Below are 20,186 nucleotides of genomic sequence, written 5' to 3'. Positions count from 1 at the left end.
CGGTTGCATTCTGCAATTCCAGCAGCCAGCCATCAGTCCAGAAGCGGAGAAATAAAATACAAATGAGCAGACATCACTGTAAGAGAAGAGACTTTTTGTTTTTGTTTTTCAGTTGTGGGGAGAAGGACAATTTCCTTGGGCTCAGCTACGCCCCACATCCTCTTTATTTTGATCACCTTAATAATTTGTTTTAGTAGACTTTTTTTTTTAACGCTGCTCGGTACTTCCCACCCCCTTTTTTGTAAGCACAACCTACACCGCCACCCCAACCTATCAGCAGGCAGGGAACGCAGTGCTTCAATTTGACTTTCTATCCCCACAACGCAACTTCCCCAACGAAGGGGAACAGAAGAATTCCAGGGCTAGGAGGATTCATACTGGTTCTCCTGCCCCTCTGACCAAGATCCGGAAGCCCCATCCCTAACATCACATGAGCCACGATTATTATTTTTTTCCGCCCACCCAACTCCCCACAGTTCATCATTCCCCCCCGCCCCTCCCAAAGAAAAGGGCATCTACAGGGGCTGTCCCTTCAGCAGCATTTCTTGACCGAAGGCTTCTTTTTCGGCTTGTTGATTTTGACAACCTCGTTCTGCTGTTGCCGCCGCGCCAGGTTTTCCTGTTTCGTACAGAGCACCATGGTGGTAATGGCGTTGAACATCTATGGGTGGAATATGCGAGGGGAAGGGAATTGGAACAATCTTAAATCAGGTTTTTTTTTCAGCCCAAAGCCCCAGCCACCCCCTCTTGAAACACCGAAGGCGTCCTAACCAACTCTGCCTCTACCTCTTCAACGTTGAGGTTCTCCTTAGCGCTGGTTTCAAAAAGCCGCACTCCCATTTGCTCACTGAACCGCCGGGCATCAGCTGTCTCTACTTGCTTCCGTGACAGGTGCTCACATTTATTACCCACTGATTTGAGAGGATAGGAGAAGAGGCAAATTAGAGCAACGGCAACAATCCAAATCCTTTAATATACTATGGAATACATTCTGCACAAGTAGCAGATAATTCAGGCCTACTGTGTCTTCATTCTGAGCCTATCACAGTTTAAGACCAATTAGACTGTCTTTAAGCTATAGTCCTCTCTCTAATCTTGAGCAGCTCAACCTGGCTCCTTTTAATGATTTCTGCAGTGATTCTTTTTGTATGTGTGTAAAAGAATTTTGGCACAAAAAACAGTTCAGTGGCATAGCATATGTTGTCCAAATAAATGCCCCAATTTCGATGTGTCCCATTTTAAAAGGCACTGGTAAGCAGATAATATTAAATAGTACTTTTTCTGTCTTACACTTTGGAGAAAAGACTCTAAAGAAGGTAATTCTGTGAACTAATCGCTTAAGATGGAAGAGCGACTTGTTAAGAAATCTGCCTTTTCACTCTAGAGTGGCTGTGGTAACAAGCCATTCATAGTTTGGTTAAATGATTTGCAGACAGAGGGTTTTGGTTTGGCTTACCAGAGACCAATGCAGCAAACAAAGCAAGAATTAACCCTAACTAAGGTATCTCATTTTTTTGCAATAGGCAAAGCCAAAATTCCATATTTATTTGGCCTTCTAATCCACAACAGATGACCAGTTAGTTCTTCATCTTTTGGATAAAGCAAGTAAATCCATGTGATTTAAAAAAAACAACCTAGCTTTAATTTTATTTAGGACAATTTTCTATAAGCAATATATGCATCTTTGTTACATTTGAGTTTTTAGGGAAAGGTGAGATAAAAATATAATGAATTCATATCTTCTCTAGGAATCCCAGTCACTGGGTTTAGTTCTATGCCAATATCTTGGCTGAAATTTTATTTTACCCTTTTATAAACCCGCTGAGAGATTTTAATAGTTGGCAGTATTAGATAAAGAAAGAATTGTCCTGCAGTCAGCAAATCACAGTGCTTTTTTGTCATAAGCCATCGCTCATATCAAAGTGAAAGGCATGTGACAAATGTTCAGATGATTAGCTTTGGCCAAGCATTAGCTAGTGGATCCAACAGCTTATCTTCAATCCTCAAAGACCCACTACAGTATCACCCTGCAAAGTATCTCAGTAAAATATTCTTCCTATCACTACAAACAATAGGCAGGGCCTACAGAAGCCCTAACTAACATAAGGATTGTGGGAGTTGTAGTTCCAACATAAAGTAGCTGGAACATTCCGTTGAGGAAGAACATACCAAGACAGGGTAGAATATTTTTCCCCAACCAAAAACTTGTTCAAATGGCCAAATCAGCGCTTCATAATCTGAAATGCAAGGAGAATAGAAACAATACTGCCTGTCCTGTTCCTAGGTGCAACCATAGCAACTCAAATAATTTCCTCAAATGCAATGCTACTATTGCAATAAATAAATGAAGACACTTTCTATCAGGTTTCCGTAGCTAACCTTCAACGAGACATCTCTGGAGTTACGTTTGTTTCTAGAGCAACCAAGAAGAATTAAGCAATTGTAAACATGTGAACAGACATGTGAAGAGGCCGAAACCTCAATGCCCCTGAAGATAATTTTTCTAGTTTGGATATTCCTGAAATAAGAAAAATACCTCACAAGCAGGAACACCATGAAGTATTCACAATCTACTTCCTCTGCTTCCTCTGGTATGAATAAAAACTATTGGAGAAAATTTCATGCATTTTCTATTAGCCCGATCAGGTTTCAATGTAATGTGATAGAATTACAAGGACTCACAACCTCAGTTATTGAACTGAAAGATGAGGGGGAAGACGGGTCGGTAACAAAACCACTCACCCAAAATCTTGCACACATTGTCACAGTTTTGCCCAATCTCATGCAGCCAACGTTTGACATTAACGAAGGACTCGGCGTTTGTCACATCGTAAACAATGATGACACCATGGGTGTTGCGGTAATACCTGCACGAAAGAAAATGAACTTTGAACGGAGAAAATAATTCTCTTATCTTTCTCCTTCCTTCAGCGAGAGGCTTCGAAGCAGTTCTGTAGCCGCACCAAGAGTTACATTTACTTTAGTGATTAGCCCTGAGGTGTCCACAAAACCTCAGGAGGGATGACACCCCCCTCGACGTTAAAATAATAAAAAAAATAAAAATGGCTAGAATCCCACAACGTTGTCCAAGTACAGATAGTCCGCAACTTACAACAGTTCATTTAGTAATCATTCTAAATTACAACAGCACTGAAAAAAGTAACTTATAACAGTTTTATAAGTTGCAGCATCCCCATGGTCATGTGATCAAAATTTGGATGCTTGGCAACTGACTCATATTTACGACGGTCGCAGTCATGTGATCACCTTTTGCGACCTTCTGACAAGCAAAGTCAATGGGGAAGCCAGATTCACCTAACAGCCGTGTTACTAACTTGACAACTGCAGTGATTCCCTTAACAACCGTGGAAAGAAAGGTCGTAAATTGGGGCAAAACTCACTTAACAAAATGTCTTGCTTAGCAACAGAAATTTTGGGCTCAGTTGTCGTAAGTCGAGGACTGCCTGTATTCAACTTTTTAAAATAATTTCTCTTTCTGGATCAAAAATCTGGTAGCTTTTTAAGGAAGCACATTCGCACAATTTTTTGAACTTTTTATTTATTTTACCTTGCAAAATTGTAAATGCGGATCATCATGTGAAAAGGTTGCTTACTGCTGACTAGCTAATTAATACTCTCTCATAGGCCTCTCATCAATTTATCCCCACTCTTCAGTATTCAGGCCCTACTGTTCATGTCCTAGACTTACGTGGAGGTAATAGTTCTGAACCGTTCCTGTCCAGCTGTATCCCAGATCTGCAGCTTCACTCTTTCTCCATTAATCACTAGTGTCCGGATCTTGAAATCGACCCCAATTGTTGTGATATAGCTACCTGGAGAGACACAGGGACGAAAGAAGAAAGAATAAAAAGAAATCAGAAAACAGTAAAAAAAAAAGGCTTTTTGCTGCCCAAACCCAGAAATATTAAAGCTAAGTTTTATGAGACATTACTGCAAAAGGGAAGCGTGATCCAATCTTGTTATTACTAAGGGGGGAAAAATAGGATTGTGAAGGGTCAGAAATTTCATTGTGACACACGAAAGATCAAAGACAGGTAGTTCTCAATTTATGACCTCAGTTGGGAGCTGAATTTCTGTTTCTAAAGCGAGGTGATTGTTAAAGAGAGTCGCACCCGATTTTTATCATTTTTTTTTCATAGTTAAGCGAGTCAGTGCAGTTGTTGTGTAAATCATACAGTCATTACGCCAATCCATCTTCCCCCATTGACTTTACTTGTTAGAACAGGAGTCCTCAACCTTGGCAACTTTAAGACTTGTGAACTTCAACTCCCAGAATTCCTCAGCCAGCTTTGCTGGCTGAGGAATTCTGGGATTTAAAGTTCACAAGTCTTAAAGTTGCCAAGGTTGAGGACCCATGTTAGAAGTCAGCTGGGAAAGTTGCAAATAGTGTTCACGTGATTCCAGGATGCTGCAGAAGGTCGTAAATACACCCGGATTGATAAGTACCCAAATTTTGATCATGTGGCCATTAGGATGTTGCGACAGTTGTAAGCATGAGGACTAGTTGTAAACTATTTTTTCCAGTGCCATTGTAACTCGGAATGGCCACTGAATGAATGGTTGTTAACCTGAGGACTACTGAGACCACTGAATAACTCAATGGGGAAAAAGAGATACAATAATTCTTAGAATTTGCAGGATTCTAATATCAGTTATGGGCGCAACCTATCTCTAACAGGAAAAATACAGGAATTTTGCTCAAAATAAATGCAATAATAATAATAATAATAATAGTAATAATAAAAGAAGAAGAAGAAGAAGAAGAAGAAGAAGAAGAAGAAGAAGAAGAAGAAGAAGAAGAAGAAGAAGAAGAAGAAGTAGTAGTAGTAGTTGGAAGGGACCTTGGAGGTCATCTAGTCCAACCCCCTGCTAAGGCAGGAAACCCTATACCATTTCAGACAAATGGCTGTCCAGTCTCTTCTTAAAAACTTCCAGTGTTGGAGCATTCACCACTTCTGGAGGCAGGTTGTTCCACTGGTTAATTGTTCTAACTGTCAGGAAGTTTCTCCTTAGTTCTAGGTTGCTTCTCTCCTTGACTAGTTTCCATCCATTGCTTCTTGTCCTGCTTTCAGGTGCTTTGGAGAATAGCTTGGCTCCCTCTTCTTTGTGGCAGCCCCTGAGATATTGGAACACTGCTATCATGTCACCCCTCACCCTTCTCTTCATTAAACTACACATACCCAATTCCAGCAACCGTTCCCTATATGTTTTAGCCTCCAGTCCCCCAATCATCTTTGTTGCTCTTCTCTGTACTCTTTCTAGAGTCTCGACATCTTTTTTACATCGTGGTGACCAAAACTGGATGCAGTATTCCAGATGTGGCCTTACCAAGGCATTGTAAAGTGGTATTAGTACTTCACGTGATCTTGATTCTATCCCTCTGTTAATGCAGCCTAGCACTGTGTTGGCTTTTTTGGCAGAGAGAATCAATAGAGTCTGCATTTTTGGCAGGTTTTTCCTGGTCATTTAATCAACAGTTTGGCCAACCGGCAAATTACATTACAATCTGACTTTGTACACTGAAAACTAGCCAAATAAAATGGAGAGAAGTAACTCAACCACGGCAGGAGGGAGGGACAAATGAGAAGGAATTTATTTTGAAAAGAATTCATGTTGCAATACTTTGCAAAGACATACAATCTTAAACCAGCAAGTATTCAATTACAGCATTCCCCTAGCAGGGAAACACAATCAGCACACAAACACATTTAATTAGAGCAGATAGGAAAATCTGCTTTTTTATATAGCAAAACTGAATAAAAGAACGCCGGCTAAATTAAACCCCCAATCCACAATTGGGCAATATCATTATTGTGACCAATTAAAATGCCACGAAGCAGGGAGGGAGCCTCTACATTCTTTGGAACAGACCTGAGAAAAATCTCTGGGAAACTCACACGCTTGTTTGTGGAATTTCGGCTCCTCCTAATTGCCCCTTTGGACAGTGTGATTTTTTTGTATTTCACAGACCAGCGCAGCTATCCTGCTTTTTTTTCTTTTTTCTTTTGCATCTTTGCATTAAAATAGTCTTCTCTAGTTGCAACGTTGCAACTGCTTTTAAAAATGAGATGTTAAAGCCAAAAATCCATCTTATCCAAAGATGCTTGACCTGGACTGGGCTGGACTCATATTGCAGCGGTGCACAGCAAGAATCAGGACTCCCAACCCATCCAATGATCATTGATACAGGAGGCAGTTCCTTACCTGAGAAGGTGTTATCTGCAAAGCGGAGCAGAAGGCTACTTTTGCCAACCCCTGGAAAGGAAACAAAAGGGAACAAATCACACAAACGCAAAATGAGAGATTAATCCTCCCCATGATTTCTTAAACGGCCTCTGGTGCTACAGACGGCCCTCAGCAAAGCCTCTGAGAAGCTTCCCGCCCAAAGCAAACAACCTTGGAGTATTTATTCAAAAAGGGCCACTCCTGTCTCAACCTATTGTGTCCTACTACAAGGAGAAGAAGGAGGGGGAAAAACCACAGGATTGGAAGAGAAGCTTGTACAGTTTTGTGGGGGGGGGGGAACCATCAGAGATTGTGGATTATCTTCCATGCAGTGGATGTGAACTCTCAGGCAGTGGTGAGAACATAGGATAAATAATAACTAGATCTGTGTGATGCTGAGTAGTCACAAAACTTTGCTTCTAAACAGGAAGTTGAAAGGTTACGAGCAGGAAGGCACACCTCGATACTCTGGCTTAAAGTAATCGAGACACCTAACAAGGATGGCACCACAGATGTCACGGGACACAAATCCTCTCTGGCAACTTCTGAGGTCACCTGTTGACATAACCCTGGAAATCAACTTCTCCAGTTCTTCTCCTTTCCTTCCTCACAGCTTCTTGAACCAGACCCCTTCCTGCGAAGGTTCAGAGTATACATACAACTGCATCTCCAGTCTCTAAAGCTGCAGTGGGAGATAAGCCAAGACTGAGTTCCGCAGCGCAAGCTTTCTTGGCTGATCTTGGCTGCGTGCTAGGCCGTCTCTTTCTCTCTCCCTCTCCCACACATGCAGCATATACACACTGACGGAAATCTGTTTTTCTTCCCAGATTTCACAAACCAGCTAGGTCCCATTGTGTGCCAGCTGATTTCCTTTGGTTCCTGTAGGAGCCTCTTGGCTCTCTACGTCATTCAATATGACGTTCAACCAAACTGCAATTTTAGCACACTTTTACTCTACATATATATTACCCTTGGTTATTGGTTTGTTGACAAACTAGAATTGGCTGAGTGCATCCCACACACTAAAGGCAGAGAGGTCCAACCTTGGCAACTCTAAGACTTGTGGACTTGCAGCTCCCAGAATTCTGGCTGGGGAATTCTGGGAGTTGAAGTTCACAAATCTTAAAAAGTTGCCAAGGTTGGATACCCTTGCACTAATGCAAAAATCAGCTGAGTTCATGTAACATGCTAAAGCAAACCAAACTCAGCATATTCTATAGGCACTGTGTGAATCACATCTTCCTTGAGCTATGTAGAGCCTGGCTACTTATTACACAGATTTCTTTTCAGGGAATGCATATCAAGACAACCTCCACATCTGAGCATGGCTGTTCTCTTTAATTATTCTGTCCTAAGATGGCTTGGGCTTTTCACATAATGTAGTTAGCAGGTAATCTATTTTGTAAAGTAACTCAAGATGCAGATGGGTTCCTACAGGCGAAAGTTCTAGACTTCATCACTGAAAATGGCCACAGACAGAAGAGGGGGAAAAAAACTGGAAGAGAATATGCTAGAATACGTTGAGCTAGTCAAACTGATGAAGGCCACCCATGAAATCTAATTCTCCTCCTAGCGCTGAATTTAGCAGGAATGCCACCAGGAAAGAGGCCAAAATACGGCTACTGAGCCACAAGAGAGAAGAAATATCAAGCAGACTCAGGGGAAACGAAATGTTTGCAGAAGAACAAACTTCTAAGAGAAGAAAGGGGGTGAAGGAGCAACCCTCTCAAATGGCTTAATGAAGATGGGAGTAAGCTGAAAGGCCACGGAATGCAAAGAATTTGCTAGAGGCATACAGAAAACAAAATTAAGAAAATAGTCAAGGAATGGAGTCTCTAGAACAAGGGCAAGGCTGCCTGCCTGGCTGGAAAGTTGACCTAACGTTCCATTCTGCAACACTGGGATAATTTAAGTTTCAGAAGGACTCTCCAGTTAAAATGAAAAAGGGTCACAGCAGCTGTTCTCCATCTACCCCATCTCTGTTATCTTCCTGACATGTTAATTTTTTGAAGAGACTTGGTGGTGGGATAGCTGGGAAATAATAAGTAGAGGAAAAGAGCTTGCAGCTGTATGACCCTCTTCTAACCCTCTCTGTTCCTCTCCAAGGAAGCCTTCTGAAGAAACGTCAACACATAACAGGAAAGGAATCTGTGGAGTTTGTATCCCACAATGTAAGATAGCTGCATGTACTGTATATACGTGCAACTTCTCTATTTTTACAGTACATGACATAACCAGGCACAGAAAAGCTTCACAGAATGCCCCAAAACCAGGCTACTGGGTTAAACACACCCAAGGAAACCAAGATTCCTAAAAAAAAAAAACAAGCCAAGCCTTCATTTTAACTAGCTTCATTGTTTGAGCACTCCTATCCACAAAGCTGTGCTAAGGTGGTGTACAAAATTCTCTTCTTTGACACTAGTATGACACAGTACCTACTAGAAAGAAGAAAATGGAAGTAATTAGGTTATCTCGAGTTTCAGGGTTTATTACACCTGGGATTCCTGCTTATGTATGAAGGCCATCACTGGATTGTTTTTCATGTAACATATAGCCTTGCCTCACCAGGGATGAAAGGAGATATACCCCAAGGAGAGTTTTCTCCAAAGAGATGCTTGGGTTTCAACTTTATTTTTTCTCGATTTCAGCCACTTTCAGATGGTTGGACTTCAATGTCCTATCTCAAGCAATGGTGTGGCTCACTGGTGGATTCTGGGAGTTGAAGTCCATTCACCTGAAGCGAAAACAGGTTGAAAAGGCTGTGGTAAGCGGCTGGCCACCACAATGGATGAAGACATTGGTTAACAAGATTTCTACAACTATCGTTCCACCATGAGGGATAAAAATGTTTCTGAAAATCTGGCACAGGTATTCCTTGATGTACAATCACAATTTCTATTCTTAAGCAAGACAGAAGAAGTGAGTTTTGCCCCATTTTACAACCTTTCTTGCTACACTTGTTAAGTGAATCACTGCAGTTAGCTAATAATAACAGTTGTTAAGTGAATCTGGCTTCCGCATTGACTCTACTTGTCAGAAGGTTGCAAAAGGTGAACACATGACCTAAGTGTGAAAAATGATTATTAATCACTATTTTCAATGCTGTTATACCTTCACTAAAAATGGTTGTTAACTTGAGGACTACCTGTAGTTACCCACAATTCTAAGCCAAGATTTAGTGGGAGGTTTTTTCCCCCCTACAAATCCTAGATCACTAATCTATATGGAAACTAGTTCCCAAAATTGTCATCTCAGGAACAGTAACAAAAGACAGACTATCCAAGGCCTATCAGTTACTTGTCTCTTCTGCCAGGGGTAGGCAACCTTGGTTCTTTTATGACTCGTGGACTTCAACTCCCAGAATTCCTGAGCCAGCCATGCTGAGGAGAAATGGAGAGGTTTCCATGCTGAGCCATGCTGGCTCAGGAATTCTGGGAGCTGAAGTCCACGAGTCATAAAAGAGCCAAGGTTGCCTATCCCTGGCCTAGCCAAACCAGAATCTTAGAATCACAGGGTTGAAAGGGATCTTGGAGGTCTTCTAATCTAACCCCCTGCTGGAGCAGGAGATCTTATACCATTCCAGACAAGTGGCCGTCCAATCTCTTCTTGAAAACCTCCAGCGATGGAACATCCATAACTTCAGGAGGCAAGCTGTCCACCGATTAATTTTCTTACTGTCAGGAAATTTCTCTTTAGTTCCAGGTTGGATCCATTTTTGATAATTCTCCATCCACTACTTCTTGTCCTGCCCTCTAAGTGCTTTGGACAATAGATTGAGCCCCTCTTCTCTGTGACAGCTTTTCAACTCCTGGAAGACAGTTTTCATGTCACCCTAGTCCTTCTCTTCATTAAACTAGACCAGGGGTACGTAACCTTGGCTCTTTTATGACTCATGGACTTCAACTTCCAGAATTCCTGAGTCAGCTATGCTATGCTGACTCAGGAATTCTGGGAGTTGAAGTCCATGAGTCATAAAAGAGCCAAGGTTGCCTACCCCTGGACTAGACATATCCAGTTCCCTTAACCGTTCCTTGTACAGTTTAGCCTCCCAGATCCTTGATCATCTTTGATGCTCTGATGATGATCATGATTTGTGACATATTTTTTTTGCTGGTTTCTTTTGTTTCTGACAAAAATAGCACCCATTTAGGAGAATGGATTTGGACTTATGGCAAACATGATTCACTTAACAAGTGTCATGAAAAGAGTTGTAAAATTGGCTTCAGTTACCCGGAGCCTCAATGTATGACCATCAGGAGTTTCGACCAAAATTCCAGTCCCAATTGTGGTCGTAAGTTGAAGACTTACCCTTTCCTGCATCTGCTATAATGTCTCTGAATCTTTAAAATATGGGGCCCAGAAAGGAACAACACTGAATTATGTATCAGTGAAGAATACGCTGATCCAGGGATGATGCTTTTATTCAAAATATCTTGATAAGTAGATAGCTAGCATATAGAGGTGAATAACACCTAGTAGTAGTGACCGATGCAAAACTCTGTAGTTCCTTTTTTTTGTATTCTCTCTCTGCTGACTCATATGCAGTTTGCAGTCACCGTTTTGAGATCTTTTCCACAAATCCTCTTATCGATCCTCTATCTCCCATCTTATAATTGTGCATTTTATTTTGGTTTCCTGAGGGAAGAGTCTTGCATTGGCCACTACTAGATGTTATTCAGCTCTAGATGTTATTCAGCTGATCTACTTATCAAGATATTTTGAATTGCAGTGATTGTTTTCCAGAACAGGAGCTGTCCCACTCATATTTTTCCAACTGAAAATTTAGCAAGCCTTTCTCCCACCTTTTCACCCAAATAATTGAACCAACGTGGAAGCGTACAAAAGGATCGAGCCTTGCTGCCACCCCACTTCAGATTTCACTCTAGCTTTAACAACTAAGTTTTGAATTAGCAAAACAACAGATTTGGAAGGGACCTTGGAGGTCTTCTAGTCCAACCTCCTGCTCAAGCAGAAAACTCTATACCATTTCAGACCAATGGTTGTCTGATCTCTTCTGGAAAACCTCCAGTGATGGAGAACCCAAAACTGTCGTGGCCCCATTGGAGCCCGGTTCAGAGGAGGAGGAGGAGGAGGAGCTGGAACCAGGACCATCTCACAGGGATGGCACGTCTCCCTTGGCATGTTTGGGGAGGCCAGAGGTTGAGGACGTTGCTGTCCCAGTCTCCTCAGGCACTGGGGGAGGTGGTCGACCAGACAGAGCGCTGCTTGCCTTCCCAGACACGGGAGGATCGGCTGCTGACAGGCAGTGGTGCTGATAGGCAGCAGATCTCCTCTGATGAGGAAGGGCTGCCTCCTCCACCAATTCAAGGTCACGGGGAGCGGAGGTAAGCCCAGAGAAGGGCTGCAAAGCTACTCGGGAGAAGGTTGCCCCATCCCTCCTCACAAGGAACACCTGGAGTGGAATGACTTTGGGAGAAGCGGTGAGGTGTTAGTCTTTGCCAGGAACAATTGTTAGCTTTGGATTCTACTCCCCCAGCTTTGAAGGCAAGGCCTTTTCACCTTGCTTCGAGGACTGCTTTTCGTCTTTGCTTGAAGGACTGCCATTTGTTTTGCCCTAGCCTTGTGGACTGTTTTTGCCCTTTGCTTTGCTTTACCTTCAGAACCGCCTTTGCCTTGTCCCTTGTCTTTTGCCCTGAGGGCTGCCATTTGTCTTATGCCTGGACTTTGCCTTGTGGACTTTGCTGGTCATATGTGGGTTGTTGTTTGGGGGATTGAGGATTGACTGCCTTTAGGGTAGCATGGGATGGAGCCTTACTGGTCGTTGGAGGGCAGTTTGTAGAACACACCTTAAGTACAACAAAGGACTCTAAAGGCCTGCCTCGCCTTGATCACCTGGGTCATAACAGAACTTCCAGAGGCAAGCTTGTTGTTGTTAGTTGCGAAGTCGTGTCCGACCCATCGCGACCCCATGGACAACGTTCCTCCAGGCCTTCCTGTCCTCTACCATCTTCTGGAGTCCATTTAGGCTCACGCCTACTGCTTCAGTGACTCCATCCAGCCACCTCATTCTCTGTCCTACCCTTCTTCTCTTGCCCTCAACCTTTCCCTGCATTAGGCTCTTCTCCAGTGAGTCCTTCCTTCTCATTAGGTGGCCAAAGTATTTTTTTTAATCCCATTTATATCTCGCCCTTTCTCCGAAGACTCAGGGCGGCTTACAATTTAAGCACAAACCAATGTGCTTAGCAATAGCCTTCATTCTATGTATATGCCTGCTTATTAGGGCTTTCACCACCCCCCAAGCGGCATTATTACAAAGTCAGCTTATTGCCCCCAACAATCTGGGTCCTCATTTGAGTTTCAACTTCAGGATCTGGCCTTCTAAAGAGCAGTCAGGGTTGATCTCCTCTAGGACTGACTGGTTTGATCACCTTGCAGTCCAAGGGACTCGCAGGAGTCTTCTCCAGCACCATAGTTCAAAGGTTTCAATTCTTTGGCGCTCAGCCTTTCTTATGGTCCAGCTTTCACAGCCATACATTGCAACTGGGAAGACCATAGCCTTGACTATATGCACTTTTGTTGGCAGGGTAATGTCTCTGCTTTTTAGTGTGCTGTCTAGATTTGCCATGGCTTTCCTCCCCAGGAGCAAGCGTCTTTTAATTTCCCCATGGACAGTACCAAAAGAGGCAAGCTATTCCAAGTAAAGTTAATTGTTCTGTCAAGAAATTTCTCCTTATTTTTAGATTGGTTCTCTCCTTGATTAGTTTCCATCCGTTGCTTCTTGTCCTGCTTTCAGGCACTTTGGAGAATAGCTTGACTCCCTCTTCTTTGTGGCAGCCCCTGAGATATTGGAACACTGCTATCATGTCACCCCTCACCCTTCTCTTCATTAGACTAGACCAAGGGTAGGCAACCTTGGCTCTTTTATGACTTGTGGACTTCAACTCCCAGAATTCCTGAGCCAGAATGGATCAGCATGGAAACGTCTCCATTTCTCCTCAGCATGGCTGGCTCAGGAATTCTCGGAGCTGAAGTCCACGAGTCATAAAAGAGCCAAGGTTGCCTACCCCTGGACTAGACGTTCCCAATTTCAGCAACCGTTCCTTATATGTTTTAGCCTCCAGCCTCCTAATCATCTTTGTTGCTCTTCCCTGCACTCATTCTAGAGTCTCAACATCTTTTTTATATCATGCTGTCCAAAACTGAACTGTTTTCTTAGACCCACTTAGGAAATATCCCCTCCAGCCCATATTTAAAGTTCTAAATATCTGCCCTCTTTCAGACTCTTTCAATGGCCTTCACATGGAGCGGACCAATTTTCCACACTGATTAGCACAATGACATAATTATGCAAACAACGAAAACTGATGCCGATGACCCAATTTACATTCTTCCCATAATGATTTGATTATGTGAATTATCACATGAATAGAAGACACCCCCCCGCCCCCATCTGCCAATGAATACATTTTAATAAACGTTAACCTGTTTCTGCCCCCGAATACCTCTTAGCCAGTCCCTCTGATTTAGTGTGCCTATTTGTACTAAGGGCCATGACTACGTGACAGGCATCTAAATCCTAAAATCTGCTGTAAATCAGACAAGTCTTGGAGCAACCTGATCCAAGCAGATCCCAGGAAAACCACCAACCTGAAATGTGATCACCAAAGATCAACAGCCTTTTTTGCACCAGCCTTTTACCATGCCAATCTATCCATCAATCATTTCATCAACTTTTCTCTCTTCTGCAGCCAGCATCTACTTTCAACTGTTGGAGACTTCATTTGTATTTCTACTGTATCAATTTCTTCATGAATAAAGGCAAATATACGTGTCCCGGGATAATACTGCAGGATCAAATTTGGGTCAGTAAACGGGACCAGAGGTTTATTCTTTCGAGCTTTCAGACTTATGGTGGAGTCCATCCTCAGGGAACTTCTCTCTAGCAGAATGTGTGCTTTGGGTTATTCTATGTGTAGTATTTATGTAGTGCCTGGTTGTGTGTGGCTTTTTAGTTATTGATTGGATGTTGATGGGAGAATATTAAGTCATTGGCTGTTGTTTCCATATGCTGCCAAAGGCTCTTAAATAACTGATAACCTGGTGGTAAATCAGTACTCATATTGATTGACAAGGAGCCCGTTTCCCAGGCTTCAATCATTTCCCTGGCTATTTTTGTCCCTGCTCAGCCAACAATCTTAGTAGCTGCAAAATTGATTGAAATGATTGCCAGGTTGGAGCAAACCGATTCTTGAATACACTGAAATATGCATGAACTCATACCAAGATTGCTGCTTCTACTAATCTTACTTTGATCCACCTCAAAATCAGCTTTATCAAGAGTAGAAAGCAAACAGAGGAAGCCATTAAAACTTCCCAAAATCCTAAAGTGAGAAGATAAGCCACATCACTTGCAAAGGGCCTAAAGAGAAAGCAAGGCGCTGAAATCTTCATCTCTCTGGGCTTTCTGACTGGAGAGAGAAGCTAAGATCATGTGGGGGGCCTTTTCAAAAAGAATATAATAACAAAGGAAGAGTAATCCATTTCTGTCACAGTTCTGTTTGCAACACCCCCGTGACAATTCAGTGGAAAAGATTTCTGGACGATTGTACTACTGCTAGCGCTCAACTTACAACCACAATTGTTTCCAGAATTTCTGTTGTAAGCAAGGCAATTGTTATGGGAGTCGTGCCCACTTCTACATTTTTTGCCTCAGCTGTTAAACGAATCGCTGCAGTTAAGTGAATCGTGCAGTTGTTAAGCAAATCCAGCTTCCTCCATTGATTTTGGTTGTCCAAAGTTGGCTGAGAGTGTTACAAATGGTGATTACATGGCTCTGGAATGCTGCAACTGTCATAAATATATGTTAATTGCCAGGATTTTGATCATGTGGCCATGGGGATACTGTAAGGGCAATGACTGATCGTAAGTCTTTTTTTTCCAGTGTTGTTGAATGGTCACTAAACAAATAATTGTAACACAATGGCTACTTGTGCTAGCAATGGAAGAACAGCTCAGCCTCAACTGGACAAGTCTGCCTCAACCAGTCTTCACTTCCACTTCTTGGTTTTGTCATGAGTCAGCTGGAAGGTAAAGTTCCCACCTCATTCTCATTCTCAAATTTTCCCAAGCAGCTGTGTGAGGTCAGCAGTTTGTGGCAGACCACAATGTGTCTACAAACTGCAATACCATCTGTATGAATCATTCATCCTAAACTGAGGAATTCCACATCCACGTTAATATCTCCAATTTCACAGCAGGTGCACCCCAGTGAATCCCCCAGTTCTCTCTGCTGGCAGCCCCCACCTTCAGCAGGAAGCCAAGCTTTTAAGCTATGGCCAAAGAACACTAGAGCTCAAAATGCAGCCTGGGAAACAAAAGATGGGACTCAACCAGATGAGTTGAATGGAAACAGTTTTGCCCCAACATAGGCAATCTGCTGCTTTCCAGATGTTTTGGATTATAAATCCATCTCTGGATTTGGCCAAGCTGGCTGAGGCTGGCGAGGGACAAAATCTAAGATATTCTGGAAGGCCCCAAATCACCTGCCTGATTTCTTTAATTTCTAACTTTCTTTAAAGAGCTGAAAAGACTATGTAAAGAAAGCAGCACTACAATCCTGTACATCGGGGGGGGGGTAGCCAACCTACAGCCCAGACTGCATGCAGCCCTGGACAGCTAGTAATGTGGCCCCCACAAGATCTTAAACTTTTAATATTATTTATAAGGCCCTGTGTCCAGCTGTGTCTAACTCAAGGGGGTGGTGCTCATTTCTGTTTCTCAGGCAACAGAGTCAGCGTTGTCCAAAGATGCTTCCATGATCATGTGGCCAACAAGACTATACGTCGAAGTGCACAGAGCACTGTCAGCTTTCCACCGAAGTGGTGCCTATTTATCTATTTGCATCTTTAACTGCTGAGCCATCTTATTAACTGTATCATATATTTTATATGCAGTCCAAAAGAATTCCTCTTCACTTAATGCGGCCCAGGCAAGGCAAAAGGTTGGATACGCCTGCGGTATGTGATTAAAAGTTAATATCTTTTGAGTAAATTCAGCTTACCCTTAGGTAAAGAGCTACAGGATTATAACAGGATGTGAAACATATGGCCATTGAGAAAGGGCTGTTATAATCGGGTGAAAATCAAAAAGCCCATCCTGCTTAATCTTAATTTTCCATCCCGCTACTCCACCCACATTTTTATTTTGCTATTCAGTTTTTTAATGTCATCCTTAAATGTTAATAATGCATCAATAGCTTTTATGTGTACATTTGTGCTTTGCTTTAAGATAACTACCCAGGAAATGACCTATATATTCAATAAATGCAGGAAATAGTATTATAAACAATTTGAGGAATGATAATCAGCCATTCTCAGTTTCAGATGCACTTGAACTACAACTCCCAGAATTCAAAGTCAGTCTGGCTGTGTAGTCCCAGCATGCCGGGAGTCCATCCACTTGGAGATAGTAGGTCAACAATCTCAAGACAATAAAAAACATAGGAAGGAAACTACCAAGATTGTTCCCTCATCACTAAAGCCAAAACATTCCAGGGTTGAGAAAACTACAGCTCAAAGGATGCTGGAAGCTCTACAATTTGAATTAAGTCTTGAAGAAAACCGTTAATATGTCGTTAAAATAAAATTCAGCCTTTCACTTATTTAATGGATCTTTCTGTAAGTCAGTGGAATCTATAAAGCAGTGTTTAACTATGGTAACTTGAAGATGTTTGGACTCCCAGAATTCCATGCAAGGAGGGGAATTCTGGGAATTGAAGTCCAGACATCTTAAAAGTTGCTAAGGTTGGAAAACACTACTATAGAGAATTAGAGTATCTGAAAAGTAGTGAAGAACAAGAAGAGAGGTAGAATTAAGGAGGAAATCATTGGTCCAATGATTTCCTCTCAGAGTTGTGTGGTTTTTTATTCTGCCCAGAGATATTTGCAGAAATAAAAGTGAGGCAGAAAGGGTGGGGAAGAACAAAAGAACAAAAATAAAGGACAGGTAAGAAGGAGATTATATATGGAGGGAGGGACACATTCAGCCCATCCCAAGTGCTCACAATGAACTGGAGGAAGAAAATGGAAGATTGACATAAAAGTCTACGAAGGCAGAAAAATTGGAAAGTACCAGGCTAAGTGTTCAGAATGAAAATGGCAGAGTAACAGATAAGTCTAGCATGAAAAGTGCTAGGAAGATCTGAAAATGTGCAAAAAAGACAGCAAAACGGTTGAAATAATGAGGGGGAGAACCAGCAAGAGGCAGTTTAGTACAGTGGTTAAGATGCTGGCCTAGAAATCAAGAGAATGTGAGTTCTAGTCCTGCCTCAGGCACTCGACTAAGGTGACTTTGGGCCAATCATTTTCTCTCAGCCCAGCCTACTTCCCAGGGTTGTTGTTGTGGGGAAAACAGGCGGAAAAAAGAGAACAGATATTTCTCGACTTACAGCCACAATTGAACCCAAATTTTCTGTTGCTAAGTAAAACATTCGTTAAGTTGCCCCATCTTACTACCTTTCTTGCCACAGTTGTTAAGTGAATCACTGCAGTTGTTAAGTTGTTAAGTGAATCTGGCTTCCCCATTGACTCTGCTTCTCAAAAGGTCACAAAAGGGCAATCACATGACCCCAGGACAGTGGAACAGTCACAGATATGAGTCAGTTGCCAAAGCGTCTGAATTTCGATCACCTGACCATGAGGATGCTGCAGTGGTCATAAGTGTGAAAAACGGTCGTGCCACTTTTTCCAGTGCTGTTGTAACTTCGGACTGTCACTAAACGAACTGTTGTAAGTCAAGGACTACCTGTATTATGTATGTTCTCTGCCTTGAGTTACTTATCAAGTTATAAAGGCAGGATAAAAAAAAATCTAATAAATACGGAAGGACAGCGTTAGATAAGATTGAAGATGGATGACAAGGAAACAACAAGCATTCTTACCCGAATCTCCGATGATAAGCAATTTAAACAAGTGGTCATAATCCTTGGCAGCCATTCACAGTGCTGGGTCTTCTTCCGTCACTGCTTTTATCTAACACTCAGTTCCTCCCGGGAGAGCTTTTTCTCTCAGCCCCTCAGGATCCAGTGGGAAATCAGTTTGGCCTCACAGCCCCATCACAGCTTCCCAAGGCCAAACAGGGTCCAAAGATTGCCCACAATTTCCAAGAAGGGGAACTGAGTCAATCCACGAGGATTCACCGTCTTTTCCTCCAAAGAGTTACCGTAAAGAACATGGAAATGTTTGTAACTTAGCCTCAGCTGGGAAGATGTCAAAACTTTTTTTTTCCTCCCCCTTCCAAATGTTTTCCTTCCCTTGAGGTCAAATGACAGAGGAACACAGCCCAGTTTGTGTGTCCAAAAGCACTTTCTTCTTCTGCCAAACAACTGTAGGATGTGCGCTGATTGTTCTGGAGTTTTGTCCTCTAATACCGGAATCACGGTTTACTAAAATCTTGGCTTCGCTTGTCATGGGAAGAAGGGAAACAGACAGAAATGGTTAAGTGTTTCTGAGCCAATTGGGGGGGGGGATTTTTCCCAAATTCCTGGCTTACCAGTGTAGAAAATATTGTAACTGAGAACAACAAAAAAAAAGGAAAAGGCAGGAAGAAACGTGTGTCTTCTTCTTCTTCAGTCTTTTAATCCCAGCTTTTAAAAGAGAACAAGATTCAACTCCCTCCAGCAATAACCCTGACTTGTTAAAAAACGAAAGCAGGACACAAAAGGTAGCTCTTGTTTAAAGGCTATCCAGAAAAGGGGTAGCAAGGAGGCGAGAATTTAGACCTCCATTCCAAAAAAAGATCTGCTTGGCTCCGGAAAACAAATGCCCAGCAATATCGAAAGGAGTGCAAGCAGCAGCAGCATCAGAGAAAACCACTTGCCGTGATGATGAAGATGATGATGATCCGATCGGCTTTTTTTTTTTTGTAAGGAGAAACGGAGGAGGAGGAGGAGGAGAAATCAGCACACCCGATCGAGGTTGGAAGGAAGCAGGTTGGGAGTTTCCCACGAAGGGTTTGGCCAAGAGGAAGGATGGCAAAGTTTCCCCAAGTGCCCGGCCTTCTCTTGTTTTCCAAGAAAAGAAGCCAGGAGAGGGGGAAAAAGCCAAAGGGAAGGAGCAGGAAAGACGCCGCCGCCGTGCAGGAATCAATGAAGGAGGCGAGGAGAGCCGGGCGCAAGGCGGCCTGCAGGAAGAAGCATTGCGACGGGAGCCAAGGAGCTCAACGCTGAATCAGCTGCCAGCCTAGGCGGGTCTCCCGCGGTTGGCGGCGGCGGCGGCGGCTGCCTTCCCTCTTCGTCCCCTGCCGGACGCTGCTCTGGCCGGGATCAGATGACCGACAGGTCCCCGCAGCCCGCGGCTTCCTGCCTCTCCCCTCCGACGGCCGCGGCTTCCCCGCTGGAACGCCAAAGTAGCGTTCGAACCAGGCGGAGGGAGAGCGAGGGGCGGAGCCCGCCTTGTAATGGGCGGCGCCTGTCCTATAATGGGCGGTGCTTAGCGACGGCGGCCCGGGGCTGGGCGGGGCCGGGAGAAGAAGGGGGGGGGTTGGTAATAAAGAGGAGGCGGGGCTTGGAGGAGTCGCCGGGCCCGCCCCCTTGCGGGGAGGAGTCAGTATGACCGCGCGCGGGGTCCTCTAGGTCAGGGGTAGGCAACCTCGGCTCTTTTATGACTCGTGGACTTCAACTCCCAGAATTCCTGAGCCAGCTATGCTGGCTCAGGAATTCTGGGAGTTGAAGTCCACGAGTCATAAAAGAGCCGAGGTTGCCGACCCCTGCTCTAGGTTAAAGATGCGGACCGTTTTGGTTTGTTTCCCCCCCCCTTTAATTAATTGATACGAGATTTATTTATTCAGACGTGCAGCCCGAGCAGTCCAGCCGGATTTCCCACTTCGAGGGGTTAAAACGCCTGCATATGCGGCAGCGGGCCCCAACCTGGCGCCCACAGACGGGAGGGGACTACAATGGCTATCCTCCCCGGCCTGGCAGG

The 20,186-nt window shown here is 43.4% G+C and overlaps 1 protein-coding gene and 1 long non-coding RNA gene across 3 annotated transcripts; one reads left to right on the top strand and one right to left on the bottom strand.

Annotated features, from left to right (window-relative positions):
* Positions 1-2: 2 nt before the first annotated feature.
* LOC308676600 (ras-related protein Rab-35-like) lies at positions 3-19,581 on the bottom strand. 2 transcript variants are annotated; one of them, XM_081342495.1, is made up of 6 exons: positions 18,146-19,581; positions 6,226-6,276; positions 3,710-3,833; positions 2,743-2,867; positions 787-911; positions 3-701 (listed from the first exon to the last, which is right to left on the bottom strand). In XM_081342495.1, exons 1-6 carry the CDS (start codon positions 18,198-18,200, stop codon positions 516-518), a joined length of 666 nt encoding a protein of 221 aa, XP_081198621.1. In that variant the 5' UTR covers positions 18,201-19,581; the 3' UTR covers positions 3-515. The 2 variants fall into 2 exon arrangements, with proteins under 2 accessions (XP_081198621.1, XP_081198622.1); XM_081342496.1 differs by having other exon boundaries at positions 3-661; positions 18,146-19,580.
* Positions 14,016-16,191, top strand: LOC308676721. The gene is made up of 3 exons (XR_014028355.1): positions 14,016-14,069; positions 15,149-15,294; positions 16,161-16,191. It is a non-coding gene; the product is annotated as an uncharacterized lncRNA (long non-coding RNA).
* Positions 19,582-20,186: the final 605 nt, after the last annotated feature.

This window comes from Vipera berus, assembly GCF_964194415.1.
Source record: "Vipera berus genome assembly, chromosome: W".
In the NCBI taxonomy this organism is placed as follows: domain Eukaryota; kingdom Metazoa; phylum Chordata; class Lepidosauria; order Squamata; family Viperidae; genus Vipera; species Vipera berus.
The sequence above is the reverse complement of the archived record's forward strand: the minus strand, read 5'-3'. Positions and strand labels throughout refer to the sequence as shown.